This window comes from Bombus pyrosoma, linkage group LG12 (assembly GCF_014825855.1).
Source record: "Bombus pyrosoma isolate SC7728 linkage group LG12, ASM1482585v1, whole genome shotgun sequence".
In the NCBI taxonomy this organism is placed as follows: Eukaryota; Metazoa; Arthropoda; class Insecta; order Hymenoptera; family Apidae; genus Bombus; species Bombus pyrosoma.
In genome coordinates this window covers 4,534,351-4,554,996 of record NC_057781.1, presented here as the reverse complement: position 1 = coordinate 4,554,996, position 20,646 = coordinate 4,534,351, and the positions used below count along the sequence as shown (strand labels likewise).

Below are 20,646 nucleotides of genomic sequence, written 5' to 3'. Positions count from 1 at the left end.
AACGAAAACTAAGATTTGTAAGCAGACCATTGCGTTTCGATAATTCGATTCGAACGATACAGCTTCCGATTCTTTCTTACTTTTTGAATGTAAAAGATGTTTAAGCTTCCAAATTTGCGAAATGCTGCGTCATTTACAGTGCCTTATTTTGTGATATTTTTAATTTTCTATACAAGTAGAAATTACATTTTTAAATATGAAGGACGATTAATTGAAATAGAACGTGTCACACGTAGAAAATTCATTGTCCAATTTTGAACAATGAAACGAGCCAGTCCGTATCAACGGTACTCTACGTAATTGCAAGCACAACAAAGGGTTCTCCATCCACTTTTGCAATATTAAATATTAATATCGAAAATCAGCCTTAATTAATACCATTGTTTATCATCGGATTTTATTGTACAATAATATTCTCAACGAAATCACCGACACTATTTTCCAACTAATTATTTTGAGATCATCGACGAAAGGAGAAAAACACGAGCGAAAACAATCCCTTCTCTTCGAACTTTAAAGATCAGTCGAATATCACAGGTAAAACACTTGAGAATTTCTTCCAACTCCCAACTAAAAGTCGAGGTACAAAATGTTTCAAAATGAAAGTCCTCGAAAGATCGTTAAAACTCTTTAAAACGTCCAAACAACCTTTCACTGCCCTTTTGCGCTGCTACCAATTCGCTTAAAACCCTTTGACTGACGATTTCATTTGAACAAATTATCTATATAGTAGGTATTTACTTCAATGCTTCTTCAAAAACACTTCACTTATCTTATTTATTCTATTTACCTAATTTAATTATTTAATCGTTGCATAATAAATATGGAGAATAATTACGGAAACGTTTTAGTACTAAACGACTAAAGAAACAAGATGTTATTTAAAGATGATCAGTTGAAATTCAGTAAAATTCAGTTTTAAATATTCTTGGACATTTTTCGAATTTCACTCTTCTCGTGGAAGCCCATTAAAGGATGATCTGTATTTTCATTTCTTCTAAAGATGTTATATATGCTACATAAAACTGTATATACAACCATACATACAAAACCATGCGTACAAAACCATACATACAAGAATTATTATACATAGAGAAAAAGAGTCTGGCAAGAGTAGCGATTATTGGGAATCGAGGTATCCCAACTCCAGCCAGTATGCTGCCATATCTCTTGCGGATTCTCCCGGTTCCCGATCCAGCAACAACCTTGCTGTTATTGCTTCTCCTGGAGAAGGATCGACGTTGACTAGGCTCCCTGTCCGTCTCAACATGGTAAATTGGGCCACTCGGTGTCTCTTGGTTTGGTTCGGCTGGTCTCGTACACCTGGCAGGACGATTTTCCTAGCCCACGGTGCCATTTTTGCCAAATTCCGCGGCAACAACCGTATTGAACTGAGACATTGCTCGCTTTCTAACCCCCAATCGATTAGAAAAACGATGTAGCCAGTCATGGTCCGTTCCAAAAGAATGGCTCTTTCCCAAGCGCTAGCATCCTTAAAATCTGCTAGCACGGCGACCAGCATGCCTGCTCTCAAAGATTTCGCCTTGGGCAAGTACTCCATGGGATGCTCCATCATCTCCAAATTGAGTGTTTGGGTGATCTTCGGACATCCAGCCAAACGGACCCACATGGTGGTAAGTGATTCGACTCGAACCACCCGCACAGGAGCTCCTTCTCGGAACCGATCGTTCGTACGTTGCAATATTTCCATGCTGTACAAGTCTTCGAAAAAATTTCGAATGTCAATGTTTGATGACTGTACTGATCTGCCTAGTTTACGTATCTAGGCGAGACAATGCTCTGGCTCCGCCGGGAATCGGAATCCTTTTATATACCAGGGGGGGCTACACCAGCGACCTCGATTATTCATTCGGTCATTGTTTGAACTAAACTTTCGTTGATCTTCGTTAAACATCGTTTGAACTTTTTCATTTGTCTTGTTTCACACTTTTCTTGTCCTCGCAATGTTTTATAACAGTGTTGACAATATATACAGACAGAATACATAGTCTGTTTTTAATACGCCAGTGTCAGATATCAATTTTTGCTTTCCGTTAAAATAAATATGCCACTATTATATGCTCTTTTCAAACATGCCGAACCGCATCCTTACAATATTTTACAATCTTCGACCTAAAAATGTCGCTAGAATATAGAAAACAAAGAAGAATTTGCTACAAACCGAAACAGACTCGGATCACTATAATATACAAAATACGAAATGAAAAAATTGCGTATAATTTTTTATAGAATTATCTGATATAAAATATAAAATAAAAATAACATGGAATTACGATAAATAATCTCGTAAAATACAAACTGTACATTATTGGGAAAAAATGTTTCAGATAGAACTTGTCCTATTTCGAGAGGGCCATCTGATCATGGTCGCAGATCTTTTTTAGATGGATGCACCTAGGAGACTCGAGGATGGTCTTTGTTTTTGTAAATAGTACGATACATTTTTTAGACGCGATTCGATGCAATTTTTAATTCCCTACACAAGAGTATACAGGTACTTGATTTGAAAAATGATTAGTTCAACCCGTTGGCCTATAACCACGTGCGAAACTCGTGGTAAGGGATTTGTGCCATAAGCGAAAACCACGAGTCTGACTCGTGGTAATTTACAAATTGCTAGTGATTCATTATAAACTTGGAAATAATAAATTGTTTTTGTTAACTGATCAATTGATCATGATTACGCCCTAGACGTCTTAAAAACACTATTTGTCCTCAAACGTTGTTTATTATTTCACAATTCCTTTTGTAGCCCCTAAACATACATGTCATTAGAAGTATACATTTTGCGCCGATTGGGGCATACGGCTGAGCAAATGAATGGCACGGCACGCGACCGAACTTCTTGCTTAAAACGATATAGTAAATACAATAAACGAAAAAATAAAGAAATATACATATAGCAATATTTCAATTTTAAAACCTACGTTAATGTTGCCAAAAGGAAAATGCGCGCATATTTCTAATAATTACAAAAACATCTGAGTCCCAATTATTTATCCAAATATTGTACTTTACTCTAATGATATACTTTTTAATTACAAAAATACTGTAGGCAACTGAAATAAATCTCGCACAAGGTTTCAGTAAGAAACTTGTCGAAAATGCTTAATGTTTCGCCCGTTCGCGGGGAGACGCGATCTTGATTGGGCGCGTCAACGGGAGTCGTAATTTCCCGTTACGATTTAAAGAATCGACGCCGCGAATCGTACGATCCCCGTATTTCGTTTAGGACAATAGGGGTGATTGATTTTGTAGAACACTGCGGTTAACAAATTATACTTTATATTTCTTATAATAATGCAAGTATCGATTGTCAAGCTACAGTTGAATACTACCTAAGACTCGTTCCATGTTGGCGAAGGTGAACGAAAGTTGTTGAGATCTGACTACTCTCGAGCTGATGTGTAACTATGATGTATATAACTGAGATGTGACTCTAAGATGTGTACTAGACTGGGGACTGGATTTCAACTCTCTGTCCGCTCTCATGTCATGACGGAGGAAAGTTCGGTATCGTTACATTGCTTCGAACGCAGAAAGCGGATTCGTTGATCTTGCTTTTCATTAGGAAAATAGAGGGTAACGATCCACGTTGATCATTGGTTAATAACGAAAAATAGTTGGAGCAAGCCTCCTACCAAAGTGGATTGTGTATGACGTGGTAACTGGAAAAACCCAGCTTTTCCGTTAAGCAATTACTCGCTTTTTCCGTTAGATGCATACTCGTTTCCTCCGTAATTTTAGAGAGCATATAATAAACCTAAGGACTGCTTTAAGAACCAGCCAAAAACCGATATATTTGCAAGATTCCAAATAAAGTTAAGAAGCTAAACTAAAAGCTTAGGTTTATGGTGGGTCTATAGGTTTATTGGGATCAGAATGGCGGCCAGGTCATGAGTGACGTCGCAGGCCCATCATAATATACAAACAATCAAAAAATGAACATACAAGAAGTATGAATATATAAAAAAAAAACAAATGCAATTCCATGAAGGATCGGTAGAGTTGACATTTTTATTTATAATTTGTCTGCCGCTGAGTTTTTGGAAGCCTCTCGATCCGCGTGCTCGAGCTACCGCTTTTGAACTTTCGAGTGGCCGTGAACTAGGAACAAAAGGGGTGGCTGACGAACGACCGGGTAAAAAGGGCGGAAAGACGAAGAAGGAAGTTCGTGGAAGCGTGACGGAATAAATCGGCGATCGGGCAGGTGTAAGTCGTTCGGTTCCCTAACTTTAATCCTCAGTCCGGAGAAGTTGGAGTGTCGGGATGAAGCACACGAACGCGCTGGGGGAAACTCGATTAGAGAATTTTTCTTTAATTTGCGATCGGTCTGACGACCCTTTGGACCGGGGAAAAAAAGTGAAACATCGGTCGATAGCTTAAGATGCGGCCGACAAGTTTTTTAGAATTTACGCTCCGCGAAAGACGAATATTTTCTAAATATCTGCATTATTTTGTCGTGCTTTCTTAGTACTTATTTATCTACTTGTACATTTCTGTAATTATTTATTACTTCTATCTGTTTTCAAAAAGATATTCGAGCTTATTAAATTTCCCTACAAATATGACAAAAATCATATTTGGTTAATTTTTGGAATGAAAATTACGCTCGGAATTGGCTGCCTTTCATAGTGTCACTGGAAGAAAGGAACAATTTTTCAAAGAAGGTGAAACCACAACGAAAGAATTCGTCGAAAGAAACTGTGTATGTGCATCTTGTTTGGTAAAGTGTGATAGAAACCAAATAATAATTCCATAAAGGAAATGTCAATACGTTCGAATATTTAAAGGATGAAAGAGTAGAGTTAATTAATAAGATCTTCAATTCCCCATCAATTTTATCAAAAACTTTGAAACGTTTCGGATAAAAAATATCGAATATTTATGAAACTACGCGTACTGTCACTTTTAATTAAAATAGCTTCCGGCGTCCCCCGCAAATTTCGGCGCGTGTCGTTTAGCAAGTTAATAAAGCATCGAATGATTCACAGCGAACGATTTTGCGGTTAGGGAGGAGCTAACAATAAGTCTCGAGTAAGTCGTTTTTACCTCGGACGTTTTTGTTAAGGAACGCATGGAACGTGGCGAGAAGTTAGGAATTGCCGTCGAAGGAATTCCTGATGCGGTATTCCCAGTGAATTTTAAAGCTTACGGAATACCTTGCATATTAACGCGTTACCTACGAGCAAAAGTGAACCTGAAGAAACACTCGTGACGAACCTCCGCCACGTTATATTCCTAGCTTCCACATACACTTACAACGTTCGATATTAAACATTATCACGATACTATTCACGAGAATGAATAAAATCGCTTTTGTTGTGTTTCTTTTTTTAAAAGGGTTCGATAGCTTCGAATATTTGAAGAACGAAAGTAATAATAAATACAGATAATTCTCACTTGACGAATTCCCATTTGCGGAAGAAGTTAAAAAATTCCAATCACAAGAGTCTCGAAACGGCATTGTACCAAAACTTACCGCGTTCTACGATCCTATTAGAATCACCGATGCTTCGGCACAAAGATCTTTCCATATAGCAAATAATTTCCCCATTTTGTAACATTTTTCTTGAAAAGAAAACCTATATTAACATTGCCAAAAAAAAAAAAAAAAATGACTGAACTCTTCGTTTTACAATTATTGAGAAGAAAACAACGTCCAAACTGTACGCCTACTTTTATCGATATCCAATTTGCCAGACGATCCATCACATAGCGAAAAAACATGCAGCATCCCCGAAGAAAACAGAACAGACCAATAAACGTCCATCGATTCCGTTAAAACTCTATCTCGGCTAACGCGATTACATTCGTGTCCGGGCAAATGCAAGGGGTTTATAGCCGCGCCTAGAGCACAAATGGCAATATCAATTTCAATCACGGCGGATGCTTTATCAAAAGTCATCGAGTGCGTTTCGCTCGCTCGTCCACGCGCACCTGTTTGTATCGCGCGTTTGATTCGAGGCACGTTGACGAATGAGCATCACCTTTCAACCAAGACGTTTGCATATTCAGTTGAATTAAACGGTACTCGCTTAATTAGCAAACAGCGGGCGAGATGCGCCCGGCCAGAAATGTAAGACTTCTCTCTCTCCTGGTAAAGTTCCATGGCGAAAGAGAGGATCTGCTGGCAGCCTCGCTCGAACAGCGACGAATAGGCGTGCGGAGGGGGTGGATTCTCGTTCGAAAACTTCGAATGCTAATGCAATCACGAGAGTTTCGTCTAACTTTTTTCGAGACATCGTGGAAACTGGATACTCTACTAACGAACGACTTGGAAACGAGCGGCAGAGGAAACGAAACCAGTTGGAAAGAAATGGAACAGAAGGAAAGTTTGAAACATCACGGGGCAACCGTGATGAATCGCGATTACGCAGTCAAACTCCCCACCGAGTTGATATCACCGTGTGATTTTTAGTTAAATCTCTGGGATTGGAGTTTTGGTTGCCTACGAATGGACTGGATTTATGTAAATTTATAATTTTACGAATGTAATTTCAAAAATGTTACGAGTGTCGTACTTTTAGCGTTTTATATATTTTTACGTGCAACGCTTAAGAAATATCGAGTGGCATTGCATTATGCTATCGGTCTGTTACGAGAATCATTTTTATCGATTAATTAACGATTGAGTAAGAGGAATTTAACAGGAGTAATTGGGCGCACCAATATGTTTTTACGTGACAAAAAGCCGCGAACCAATTTCCATTGTTAAATATCATTTAGTAATAACACAATGCCAATTTTCAGCAAATACAATAACAAGATAATAAGATGAATGAAACAAAATTGAAAAATATTCTCATCCATCTGCAAAAGGTATATGGCTACAAGTGGCCACAGAAAGTATTTGCACATCACTGTACCTATTTACGTGTAAGTTAATTAGACCCAATTTTAAATACAAATATGTTTATACACCGTATTAATACTTTCATACAACTACAAAAATTTGATACAATGCAAGAATGAAATGCAGAACCTGACAGTAAAGAAACGCTTCAGTGGCACACGTGCAAATAATTTTTATAGCCGCTAATCTATGACCATCAGGAAACATTATAGAGACTTAATCAAACTAAAAGTTCACGAATAAATCATTTCAAAGACTTAAGATGTATCGGCCTCGTCAAATGCTAAATATTATACAGACCTGCGTTACCCAAATGAAGCGTTAGACAAACAGCGTGAGAAAGGTGCGCGCGTTAAGCACGCGGAAATACGAAAGTTCGAATCAATCTGCGAAAAAAATTCTTTTTTCTCGGCACGCGTGATTAATTGATAGCCATCTATCTTCATTTGCTGCTCGTTAGTGTCGCTTTTTTTCATCCGAAAAAGTGAGCCGCTCTATCGACGGCGTTAGGGGATGAAAGTGGTGAACGCGGGGTAAGAATTGGAGAGCGGAGACAAAATAGGGCGAAAACGAAAACGGGACGAGAGAGAAGGGGAGTCGATCGAGTATCCGCGACGATTAATCGGCCAAACGAATCGCCGATGCTGCTTCGATTACACGCTTCTCCCTTCGCGTCGCCATCCTTCTAGTGTCCCATTCTACTGTGCGTGGTGGAAAAGCTGGCAGGCAACGCAGGGGCGAGAGTAATCCGCTTCCGATTTGTAGACAAAGATTACCGATTTGCAGATATAGTGGCTCACGAAAGTATTCCAACACTACAAACTTTTTACGTATACGTTATAGACAACATTTGGAACTTCTCGTATTTGTGGGAAATTAAATGGTGAAAAAATCCACGAGATGCACATAATATGCAAGAATATAAAAACTATTAGAAACGAAGTACTTGTTATAATATAAGATTTAATGAGTGAAATAAACCTTTACCTAGCTGCCATTTCTGTGGTTATGTTAATAGAAGTATAAAGTTGGATAAAAATCCGCAATCTAGTGATTATATTGGTAACGTTTGAATTGAATGTGAAAATGTGCATACATTAAAGTTGGAAGATATTTGTTCTTAAGCATACACATCGAACATGTCACCAAAATGTTTCAGGAATCAATCATTTACTATATTTAATAAGTCGCAATTAAGATGATTAAGACTTCTATTCACCATATACTGGGTGGTTGGTAACTGGTGGCACAAGCGGAAAGGGGGTGATTCTACGCGAAAAAAGAAGTCGAAAATATAGAATAAATATTTTTCGTTTGAGGCTTTGTTTTCGAGAAAATCGACTTTGAATTTTCGCTCGGTACGCGTGCACTTTATCACGTCTCGTTATAACGGATCTCACTGTAGATCGTTGTCTCGATGGATATTATCGCAGTTTAAGTTTGTTTTTGCCGTAACGGTAGATTATGAATACATAATGAAATAATATGAAGTATCATAAAGAATAATAAGAATCATAAAGTTTATTATTACAAAAATGGCTGAGAATGTTGCCCATTCTGCCGAACACATAGTTCTGCTCTTCTAATTAAATTTCTATGAACACTTTCTAACGTATTCGATTGTTTTAAAGTATGAAAGGCTACAATAATCTTTTCTTTCAATTGCTCGCAACTTGCGATTTCTTCAGGATAGACAATTGATTTAATATGGCTCCATAAATAAAAATCAAGCCAAGTTAAGTATGTCAATTTTTCACTAAGTATATCGTTTGCAATAAGTGTCTTCTAACTTCTAAATACCTTTCCGGGCTGGTTTCGAATTTTACTATCAAAATCACCATGATCTTGTTACAAAGCTAACGACATTTCACAGAATTTCGTATAACGCGCATAACAATTTATAAAAGAAATTCGACGAAAGTACGCAATATACTTTCGCAAGTCACTATCCTTTTTATTTTTATTCATTTTATCTCTATGTTTGTTGTTGTTTTATGATTGCAGAATACCAAAAGGGAATAAGAAACGGAAGGATGTCGTCGAATATAATCGCTGTGGTCGTTCTAATTTCGATTACGGGCACGTGGTTGCAAAATAGCTGTGTCGCAGAGCTTTATACCGCGTTAGCGGACATGGAAGAGCTGCTTGAGACGGAGGCGGTACTCATCGACACGCTAAACGGCTACATTAAAGCACAGGAAGAACGTCTGGCCACTCTGAGAAAGTGAGTTTTACAACTGTGATTAGCCCACGGGTTTGGTTATGCTCGAGGATGTTTAACGAGCTCGTTACACGCCGGTTATGCCACACGAAACGACGACGATCGTCTCTTCGCGAAACATACACTTTTAGAACATCGTTAGACGACCATACGAGCAACTATATGGTATATCATGTCGGTGATTAACTTCCTTATTGGTCATGCGCCTCGAGCTTTGAACTCGATGCTATTGTGCTTCCGCCTATTGTCAATTATTGAGAATATTTTATTTCTTGTACTTGAAGATTCGGTCTTGCAATGTAGACTTCGAAAATGGTTTCACGTACTAAAATTCGCGTAGCGTAAAGAAATTGGTGTATTTCGAAATTTGAAATTTTATGTTTCTCACAATTGGTCCACGAGTTTCCAACAATTTTCAATACCGAAAGTTTCATTCAACTTCTTGTATTGTAGGCGTGTTTCAAAAGTTACAAACGAGATTTTCAGAAAGTTTACACAATATAAAGTTTATTTAATAAACACGTAATGTTGGCGAAGACTGTAGGAAACAATAGTCCAATATGCTTCTTCTTTTTCTTTCTTTTTCTTTCTTTTTCTTTGTTAGCCCATAACGTTTAATTTGCAGGCAATGAAGCCGCGAAACCGCTGACTATCTATCCGACATTACTAATCGTGGATAATTCCGTTGATTGATAAAAAGAAGTCGTTCATTAGCGAGGCAAACACGCGTCACTATACTAACTGGACTGTAAAATCTTTGATCAGCGTGGTGCGTGATAACTAGGCTGGTATAATCGGAAGATTTAATAGCAGGTTATTAAGCAGCATCGAGAGGGACGTTAAATGGTGAATGCGTATCCGTAAATTTTCGTTGAATCCGGGCCGGGCAATTATACAGTGGTAAGCTCGGTACGGGATTCGACCCAAGGATTATCGGTTATTCCCCTCTATTGGACGATACTCTTAGAAATAGCCCGATATAATTTTACGCCCTGCAATCGTCTACCGTGAAAAGAGCTCGTTCCGCTAACCTTCTATATTTTCTACGACTCGTTCGAAGCCTCGTAATCTTGTCTTTGAAAACTTATCCTGTATTCTTGTTGGTACTCTTATCTTCTTGCTTTCTACTTGCCGTGTAGTATATTTAGCCATGTGAAAAGCATTGAAAGCTATCTCCGATTAAAAGTGGAATTTTGCTGGAAGAACAGGGCTTGTTCGTTATTTCGAAATTGAAGGAAACTGAAATTTTCTCATGCTCTTTGTTCCATTCAAAGTATTTAGTCGCCATTTTGTAACAATTTGTGTAATATAACTTTACTTGAATGGTAAAAAACACGGGCAACTTCAACGATATCTTCCACAACGAGTTTTTCGATTTATATCACGCTGTATCAATTACACAATGGAAAAAGTCAAAGCAGAACATAGCGAAAGAAAGAACATCGTCTTAACCCCCGTCGTTACCTAATTACCATCTCATTATCCCCTAATTACCATTTGGAAGGTACTTGGAAATCCTCCTTCTGTAATCACAATGCAATGCAAAAGATCGAAATAGAAGTAAATCACGTGGTTTCAACAAGCCCTATCGATCAATTATCATATAATTAGTTATCAAGCCCTGTTGCCACCCCATTGCCTAATCACCATATTCCATACCTATCAACGAATCTTCTAATTATATCTTGCTCCGTTAATTACGCGCAACTAAAAGACATTAAAACGAAAGGAAGGAAAAAGACAATAAAAAAAGAGACGACGGAAAAAGGTTTGCTCGAAATTCGAATGGCCGCCGGATACGATAATCGAATGGTGGATACCGTATTCGCGGCACGTCCCGGTCGATTTTTTTCGGGGCTTCGCCCAGACAAAAGCCCGAGCAAGAATATAAAAAAGATTCCCCCTTTCGCGCCTTCTCCACCGAGCCTCCGGCACTCCCAATAATTCCCAAACCCTTCTTCTCTCGTCGCTCGTTTTTATCTTCCCCGGGGTGTGATTTGGCGCGTTGCCCGACTCGATACCGATGCCTTGGCCATTTCGAGGGCAACGGCGAAATAAGAGAACCCGTGGACCCGGACGAAAAACGTTACGAACGTGGCTGCTGGACCGCAGCTTTCTTCCACCCTACCTTTTTCTTTCACCTTCCTCATTCCCTCTCTTATCCTCTTTCTGTTTCTTGCTTTCACTTTCGTTTGCTTTTCTTCCTTTCACTTTCTTCGTTCATCTCTCGAGGCGGTCCGGAGGGATTCGTCCTAGAAACGCGCGACGATTTCGTTCGCACGGCTGCAATATTTCCGAGGCTAGAGCTGTCCCTTTCATTTTTAATCCGGCCACCGTGTAATTACTTTTCGGCAAAATGGATGACGTTATTTTCATCCTCTTCTTCCAGCATGCTGTTTCTTCTCTTTGCGGTCTATCGCCAGGTGGAAGAAAGAGAAGGAGGATATTGGTTGTTTTATAAATTTGAAGCCGTTGGGAACGATTAAACTTCATTCAAGTTACGTTCAATTCTTCTCTACTCTTTTATCACGCTTCTTTGTGCAAGATAATATATCTTCCACAGATAAAGAAAAGCCAATTTTTGGCTTTTTAGTTTAGTTTTTAGTCTTTTTGTATTTTAACAGCGTTCTATTTGTCATATTTGGATGGATTAGCGGGCAAGGGGATTTTTAAATTACGGAAACGTGAGAAATAGTGGAAAGTTTTTGAATTTTTGTTTCGCTTCTGTCTTTATTACATGATATTTCGTTGTATTGCCTCGTATCTTGAAAAATATTTACGCGTAGGAAGCTATAGTAGAAAATATCAAAGGGTTTGCAATTTGAAAACGTTGAAAGCAATCGAAATTTGCGAATTTTTGTTTTCTTCCTATTTCATTTCTTTGTGTTCTTCGATATGTTTTCGGTTGGAAAATCGTGAAAGAAGATATGCTCGCTTTTAAAGTTGAAAATGTTGAAATTTGCAATTGTTTGAAACGAACGTATTTGTAATAGAAATAACCAAATTATAGGAAAAGAATTTTAAGACGAAGTCAGGATATCTGGCTGTAATTTTATCGAAATATTTCATCCTTAAAGTACATAAAATTGAAATATGAAGATCTGCTTTTATTTCAAAAGATAGAAAATCAGTTTTCTACCCTTAAATCTAGAGTTGGAATAGTCTTCGTAAAAGTGTGAAATATATTCATCGTAAAATTAGATCAAATTTTCTAACTGAAAAATAGTATAACAGACCGTTGACGATAAAATGGTGGAAAAGTTTCGTTTCTAAAAAAGGAAGGAAAATCGCAAACGGTGGCTGGATTCACGAAGCTTTTACGGTCTCGCAGTCGTATACGCGTGCGTTCGACAGTCATTCAAACTCTCTAATCGCAATCGAGTCACGTGCCAACCATTCGACTAACATTCGCCAAAATTTCCTTCGAATAACGATTGTTGCTGTCAGTTACATCCCACGAAGGCGAGGCCGAGGGAATCGAAATGCCCGCATTAATAACTAGTTATCACAATGGACTTTACGAAACTCCATTCTAATGGAGTGAACGTTCCTCCTAATTATCCTGAAAACGACGAATTATTGATTTCCCGGAGAAATTCATTGTCGTAACTTTTTAATAGCTCGGCGATATATTATTGGTGAATTAATTAACCTTCAAATAGAAAAATGATCAAAACAGAAAGATCATTATATTCGTTACGGGTATTATTTTTAATAACAAAGAATAATAGAAATTGCGATACGAGCATTTAAACAATCACATTTAATACTATGATTATTACAATGTAATCCGAACACGAAACACACTACGACCATTTAAATCGTCACATTGAATACCATGATTACTACAATTATAATTCGAACATGAAATATACTATGAGCGTTTAAACAATCTGATTCAATACTATTATTACTGCAATTTAATCCAAACATTGAAATACGCGGAAATTAATCTGAAATCCATTATGAACGCGAAAGTTTGCCAGCTGTGTCTGACGTTAAAGGAACGAGCCAAGTTACACGAACCCTTTCTTTCATCACGTACGCTTTAATGTTTACATTTCTCGCGTGGCAGCTTCGCGTAACACGCAAATTTTCTGGACGTTCACGCTGACTCTCCGACAGATTCGGAGAACACGCGTGCAGCCGCGTGTTTGGAGTGGCTTCAGGCAGATTCCGTGCGAGTGGGATGCCCGCCATGTGACTCCATTGCAACCGATCTTCCCTGCATAACCGCTAAGAACACCACGAAGAACGCGATGCCGCGTCGCTCCTTTCAGTAAACCAACACGAAAGTTTACGTTTTTGCGCCCTTTCGCACGTTTCCAAAGTTGCAAGTTCAAATTAATTGAAGTTTTTCACGCGTCCACTCTAGTTTCGATACATTTCTATTATTATTTAATTACTTGACAATTACTTATCGTTACTCTAACAATAAACTAACGAATGAAAAATCTTCGAACGTAGAAAACGGTGGTTTTATTTACGTCGATAGCTTTGTGACATTTCAGCCACATCGAAAAATTGAAACGCGCGAACAACGTATTTCCAAAAAGCAGAACGATCGACCGCGATCCGATTCGGAATCATCCAGGGAATAATTTCGAAAAAAAAAAAAAAAAGAATTGCCCGGAGAACTTGCGCGTTTTTGGCGTGGAGCCAACCGAATAAAAAATATTTAGTCAAGCCTCGAGCAACTTTGCAAATACTATGCATATTTGCGAAACCGCGTGTAGCTATCGAACGTGTTTCCATTTGACTCATCGAAAATATCTGAAACTCTACATAACATTTATAAGGGGAACAATTCGATGAAAAGCGTGACATTCCGAAAAGCCAGAAAATGGCGAACGGATTTCACATTTGATAGGAATTGCACGATGTTTTGTAAATTCGATCGAACATATTATTGCGGCTTGTAAACGAATCTGCATTTTGTAGTGTTTTTTCCCAGGAGACCTGGAAAGCGTTCCGGTAGAAATTTAATCAGGCGTAGATCTATTTACAAGGGAACTTCATTTGCACCCGAACCAATAGTTACACTTCATCCTTGGTTCCATCGAATTTTCTGTTTCTCTTTCATTTCTTCAATTATGCTAATAAAAAATATGCGAACGGTTGAATTGAACGTGAACAAATTGAAAATGAATCGAATGATAAAAAGTGTGACGTTTCGCAAAGCCAGAAAATGGTAAACAGAACTCGCATTTGATACGAATTGCACGATGTTTTGCAAATTCGATCGAACATGTTTTTACGGGTTGTAAAGGAATCTGCACAGTTTTTAGTGTTTTCATTCTCGATTCCATCGAATTTTCTGTTTTTATTCTTGTCTGGTTGGCAAAAATTATGAGAAGTCGTTCGACGTTTATTGGAAAGGAATAAAGAAAGAACTACGCTATTTCTGTTAGTACGTTCGTGAAACCTCCTCGAACTTGTGCAAAATCATGTTGAGACGAGCTTTTGCAATTATTTTCAAAAATATATTCGTAATATTCGTAATGAACAAAAATCATAAAAACATTTTGCAGAAATATTTTATCTTCTATTAATGCAATATTTATGAAGAAATATCTTAAAAATGTCGTGAATACAACGATAAATTTCATCAAAAGGTTTTACTTTTTCTCAGGAAATATCCGCAAAAATATCGCATTCAAAAATATTTAGAAGGATATATTAGATTTGATTATTCGCTACGCGATTATCATTCTATTCAAGAAATCACTTAAAGGAATATTCTTCGTAGAAAGATTCTACTCTATTATCAATAAAAATAAAAAGACGCTACTCAAAATATGTCCTAAACAAAGCAACGAAGCTTAACAAAACAAATTCCATCATCCTCTAAAAACAAAAAACGACCTGTGTAGAACAAAAAACGACGGTTTATAGGAAAAGGTTTTATCATTCTCCAAAAATAGACACCAAAAGCATTGTTCAAAAAATCACGTGAAAAGAGAGGAAGCTTCACGGGAAAAGTTTCGTTTTCTAAGAACAAATACAAAATAGACCAGAAAGAATCTTCGCGAAACAAAGCTACAATTTTCTAAACGCAAAAAAATGAAACTCTACGGGGGGGGGGGGAAGCTCCGTCGTTCTCCAAAAGTAAACATAGCTACACCGTTAAAAAAAATAGGCTTAAAAAAGAAAGGAACCTCCACAAAAGAAAAATCTAAAAAATAACCTAAATGGGAAAGCAAAATTTCACGTACAAAGATCTCGTGGTGCTGCAAAAGAAAAAATAGAAAAAGGGCGATTCAAAAAATTGTGGAAAAAGAAGGCTTCATAAGGAGACGTCCACAAAGAATGCTATTTAAATATTACCTATTTCATAGTCATCTGCTTGACTCAACGAGATATCCTTTCGACGATCAGTTATCGAGCGTTTAACCTCCTAAAACCTCGAGAAGAATTCCCAAGAAAAGATCCTTTCTCCTTTCCGCGACGATCTTCGAATTTCGTCAAGAATCCTCCGAATCCCTTTATCAAAGGATCTGTTCGGCGAATTCTCGTTGACAGTTCGATCGTAAGAAGATCGATAGACGAAGAAGGAGGCGGATCGTTTGATATCCAGAAGGAAATTTCACAGAACGATCAAAAGATAAGTTGGAGGTATATGGCGGTCGGTATTAGCGTGCAAAGTCGAACGCTTCCGATCGTTTCGCGAAGTCACGCGTGAAACTTTCCGACACGAAATTCCGATCGGAACTCGGACGGTTTGCTGGATATTAAACGGGAACGCGTCGTTGCCCGCAACTTTCCAAGGAATCTGTTCTACGTGGCTCGTACCGGAGTCCGCAATTCGAACGCCTTCCAAGCTTCTCGTTGTTTCCGGCCGACTCTAAACTGTTCTTGGCGGATGGTATAAGTATGTTTACGTACGTTCGTATTACATTATGAGTAGATTATAGCTTTTTATATTACATTTATGGAAAGTTTAAAGGTAAAATGATGTACATGGATGGTCGATAGATATAGATAGATAAATGATATATATATAGTATGCATAAAATATCCAAAATACAATAGCTGTTATTAATATTTGGACGCCACTGTATTCGAGAAATTATGGCTCTTAGGTATAACATGTATTTGTTTTTGTTGCGAGATTCTATCTTCCTTTGGACTAATCGCATCTTAGTGTGAATGCACATTGTGCTGCCTATTACGTCCGGGAGAGCATTGGTTTCTCTATGGCCAGTTTACCTGCATCAATCGTATATTTATTAATGTCAATAAATTCTACGAATCTGTGAATTCTTTTTGTTCGCATGCTAGTTTCAAAAGGAACGTACTTGTATTTTTATTATCCTACAACGACTCTGTACGATTGTATCTTTTCGTCTGTGCGGAAAAGGGTTTTTACCTGTAAATCATGATGCGATAGATAAATGAATATTATTGAGAATAAATTTTTCTTGTTATAAATTACGTCACAAAATTGATAAAAAATTCAGCTACTAGATTTTTCCAAAAATTATCGCCGGAGTACCTCCGTGTGCAAACTCGAACCTCTTCGGAGCAACGGCGTTCTGACACCCAGAGCGATCGCGTATCGCGATTTTTATTCCATTTCCATCGCTTATATCAAAAACGTTCGAGCGTGACACGATGTAGTGTCCTCCAAAGAGCTTCGGAGGACCTTTCAGAAACAATCTGCACATTTTCATCTCGATATTGGAAAAAAGGGAGAAGAGAGAGAAAAACAATAATGAAACGTAGCGCGAGATCTCTTCCATCGAATGTCACGGTGAAAATTCACGGCGAAAGACGACAATTATAAACAATCGAAACCAACGTCCAACTATGTCTACGCAAGGTATCTTAATAATCATAGTACAGTCGGCAAGATCGCCATTCGATGTAGAGAAATATGTTGAAAATACAAGATAAAACTTTCCCATGGGACGCTTCGTTTCCAAAAATATTTTGTCCAATATGCGTTTACCAAGTCAATTCTTGACAAAACATGTTCGAAGTTTATTTTTTTAAAGAAGTTTGTTTTACATTTTTAACTTATTTTCGCGCATACATACATTTTAACTAGCCAAATTCACACGCGCCAAACAAATTTTCAATTGAAATTTTATCGAAAACAAAACGCCATATGAAAAGATCTTACTCTTTATTTTCCACTTATTTTTTCACACAGAATCGCTGCCTGGCCGATTATACCATGATTAAGTCCTATAAACATTTTCTAATACGCGTCAATTCGCTCAAATTGATATCGTTGAAGGCACGCGAGCTGCGAAACCGAGCGATTAATACTCGCTTCGAACGAGTTTCGTTCGGGTTCGTGTGAACCGAGTCGTTTACCGCTCGGCCAGAGCTCTGAACGTTTTCTCGAAACTCTGTTTCAACGATATCCTTATCAGAAGCGACGATCGAGCTGCCGACATTGCTCCGTTAAAAAGCTGCAATTAAACGCGACACGATTCCCGCGGGAGCCTTAAATCGGGCGCCCTCGTCGAAATTTGCCTGGGACGTCTCTGTTCAGTCGAGATTTCTCTGGTACGATGACCTAATTCGCCTATGATTATCGATTATTATGGCTGGAAAGTGGGAGGGGACATTGGAGAGGCGATTGGATCTTTATCTTCGAAACGATGTCAGCAATGGAACGAAACAGTTTTCATCTGAATAATACGACGATCGGGGTAACGATACGAGAATTATTGGAATAGGATTTTTATCGCTTATAGCTCGTAGCGAATTAGTGATCGTTCAGTGATACTTCGCCCAGTTCGAATCTTGTTATTGAACTCTATCATTTTAGAGGGAAATAGAGTTTTTATAGTTGGCAGGTATTTTAGATAGAATTTTTTGCGCCATCGTATCTTCTATAGCAGAGCTTCTTTTGTCTGATCTCCATTTATTCAAATGAAATTTCAGTTAACCACTAGCGCGGCAAAGACGAGATATTTTCGTTTCGAATTCGCCGCGTCCAACACGTTGGTAGGCGGTTGTTGCAGAAATAAAAACAACATCGACTGAGATTATTTGTCGAGGTAGTTTCAGATTGCATCGGGTTCCCTGAAATCATCGATATAGTCGCAATATATTTTTTTATAACGCAAGAAAATCAAATAATAAATTTATTTTATTTTAATCATTTCAACCTATATCGTAGAATAGAAAGCGACAGCGAACTTAGTGATATTATTTCGACAGGTATAAAAAGAAAACGACTATTTGCAATAGATAGCGAAGATAACGACAGCGATTGCGATGAAATTGTTTTTCCATTACTGAAGCGGTGTAGAATGACGTCTGGCGATGAGGAAGAAAGTGGCAATGAGAATTGTGAAATTAATCTTATATTTAAAGAATGGATATGGAGACATAGAAAACGAAAGCAAAATATGGCAATATTCACGAATTTCTGGAATAAATATAAAAATTAGGATGAAAAAAAAATAGAAAAAAAGTAGTATGAAATGTCACAGCTTTGCAAATGTTAAATAAAATGCTAACAGAAGACTTTTGGAAAATCGTTCTGATTCCAAGATGAAACTTGCAAATGCAAAAGGTTTGAAGACAATTGGAGGGATGCGAATATAGATAAGATAAATTCTTCTTTTGATTTATGAATTTTAACGTCCTAATTGAAAGAATCAAGTGTTTAATAAATTAATGTTCATGTCTGTGTAAAATTCCTTGCGCAAGTTTCTCGTTTCAAAGTGACGCTAGACAAAGTTGTCAGCGCGAGTGATTAATACCTAATTAGACGAACTTTTAAAATACACATAATAATACCTACAATAAAATTACATACATACTGAAATTCCAATCGTAAAGTAATTAATATACGGAGGAAACGTGCGAATAAACAAATATAAATATGCAGATTATTCTTTCGAATCCGTAATCAAAAACCAATACGACTGAAAGTATAAATGACACGTAGCAAATGACGAATACACGTAACAACATATTGAAATTGTAACCAATATTTAATAGGATTCGAATTATAGCATTACAAATACACAAGACGATATAGTGAACCTTCAATCGAGAATCAATTACGCGTAACAGTACAAAAGAAACGTATACGACACATATTCTTCTGAAAGCGTAAGCAACAGTAAATACGAGTGAAATGGAAAAAGAAATTACAGACAGAGATAATGTCATTCTGAAATTCCAATCGAGAGGCAATTTACAACGGTACAAAAGAAGCAAACACGGAATCAGTTATCGTTTCACTAAACAAAGACCGATCGATCATCGGGATCGTGTAATTACATTAAGGAATTACCGTTTGAATTAAAATAGCGTGCAGCATTCATTTAATTCGGCCGATCGACGATGATCGATTCGAAACACGTCGCGAGATCGCGTGCACATTTATACCAACCCGGCTCGACAAATTTTGCATCGACGAAATTTTCCGGATGTGTCCCGTGGCGGAAGTGGCAGCAGCGGCGGCGGCGGCGGCGACCTGGCTCCCTCGAATTTAATTGAATTGTTGCCCGATCGCAAAATTGCGGTCGCCCCGTTTCACTAGATCGCTTACAAACTATCCGACGGGACTTGATTTCATTCAATTTTCGATATGGACCGTTGAATCAACGAATTTTTCAAAAACACTCTCATCGCGTGTCATCTCTCGCGGTTCCAAGAATTTGTTAAATGCGGGAAAATCGTATGAACAAATTGGATAGTCCGCCGAGAAAATTTGCCATTTTTTTAACTATTCTTATTCTTAAATCGATATTATCGTTAATGAAGTCAATATTGATTTCCTTCAGTTTGATAGACTTTGTTTGTTTCACAGACTTAAATTGACTTCCTTTGACAAACTCTATACATACACATAGCTATTCTAGTAAAAAGTAGATTTCTTCCTACATTTACTTTTGTTCTACCTGCTTTGTGATATTCGTGCAAATTATTATCAACGTGAGTTTATAAGTTACGGAAATTCAAATTTTCTTGAAAGCGCGACTCGCTCCTAATTGGATTTTAAGATTATTCCATCTGTAATTGAGCAAAGTGGCGAATTTATACAATTCCAGGACAACGTATACGTTCGAGGCCCTGTAAAATAATGAAATAGTGTTTGTACCCTAAGCTGGTTTTCTCCGTTCTTCGGCACGACGTTTCAAGAAATAATTGTAGAACTTGAGATGGAATCATCATTACATATACTTATGCATTTTCTTCATATTATTTAATTAAGTATGCAAAGAATATTTAGGTACATATTAGAGAATGTAATCTTCCAGTGTTGCATCTATATGTAACAATATAAACTGCAAAAAGATGCACAAAAAGTCACGATCTACTGATAATAAAAGCAATCAAATTCTACAAACGATACAATAACCTGATCTTCGATCTTCGCAAAACGACGCTTTCAAATTCGAACGAAAATCTGACCTAAGAAAATCGACAATAGAAATATTGGATTGGTAACTAAGTGATTGCGGATTTCGTCATTAGGTGGTTTGACAAAATCCGCAATCACTTAGTTGTCAGCCCAATATAAAACTCCGTATCGTCTCAAGTCGCTCGATAGCTAGAAACATAAGTCTCAAAA

General features: G+C 37.7%; 1 protein-coding gene across 4 annotated transcripts in view; it reads left to right on the top strand.

Moving 5' to 3' along the window:
- LOC122573611 (prolyl 4-hydroxylase subunit alpha-1) overlaps nucleotides 1-20,646 on the top strand; it is a 234,282-nt gene that overhangs the window by 167,095 nt on the left and 46,541 nt on the right. For all 4 annotated transcript variants that reach the window (XM_043740235.1, XM_043740233.1, XM_043740234.1 and 1 more), the window contains one exon: nucleotides 8,882-9,101. In XM_043740235.1, the coding sequence (XP_043596170.1) occupies nucleotides 8,911-9,101 (191 nt within the window). In that variant the 5' untranslated portion in view covers nucleotides 8,882-8,910. The remainder of the gene's footprint in view (nucleotides 1-8,881; nucleotides 9,102-20,646) is intronic.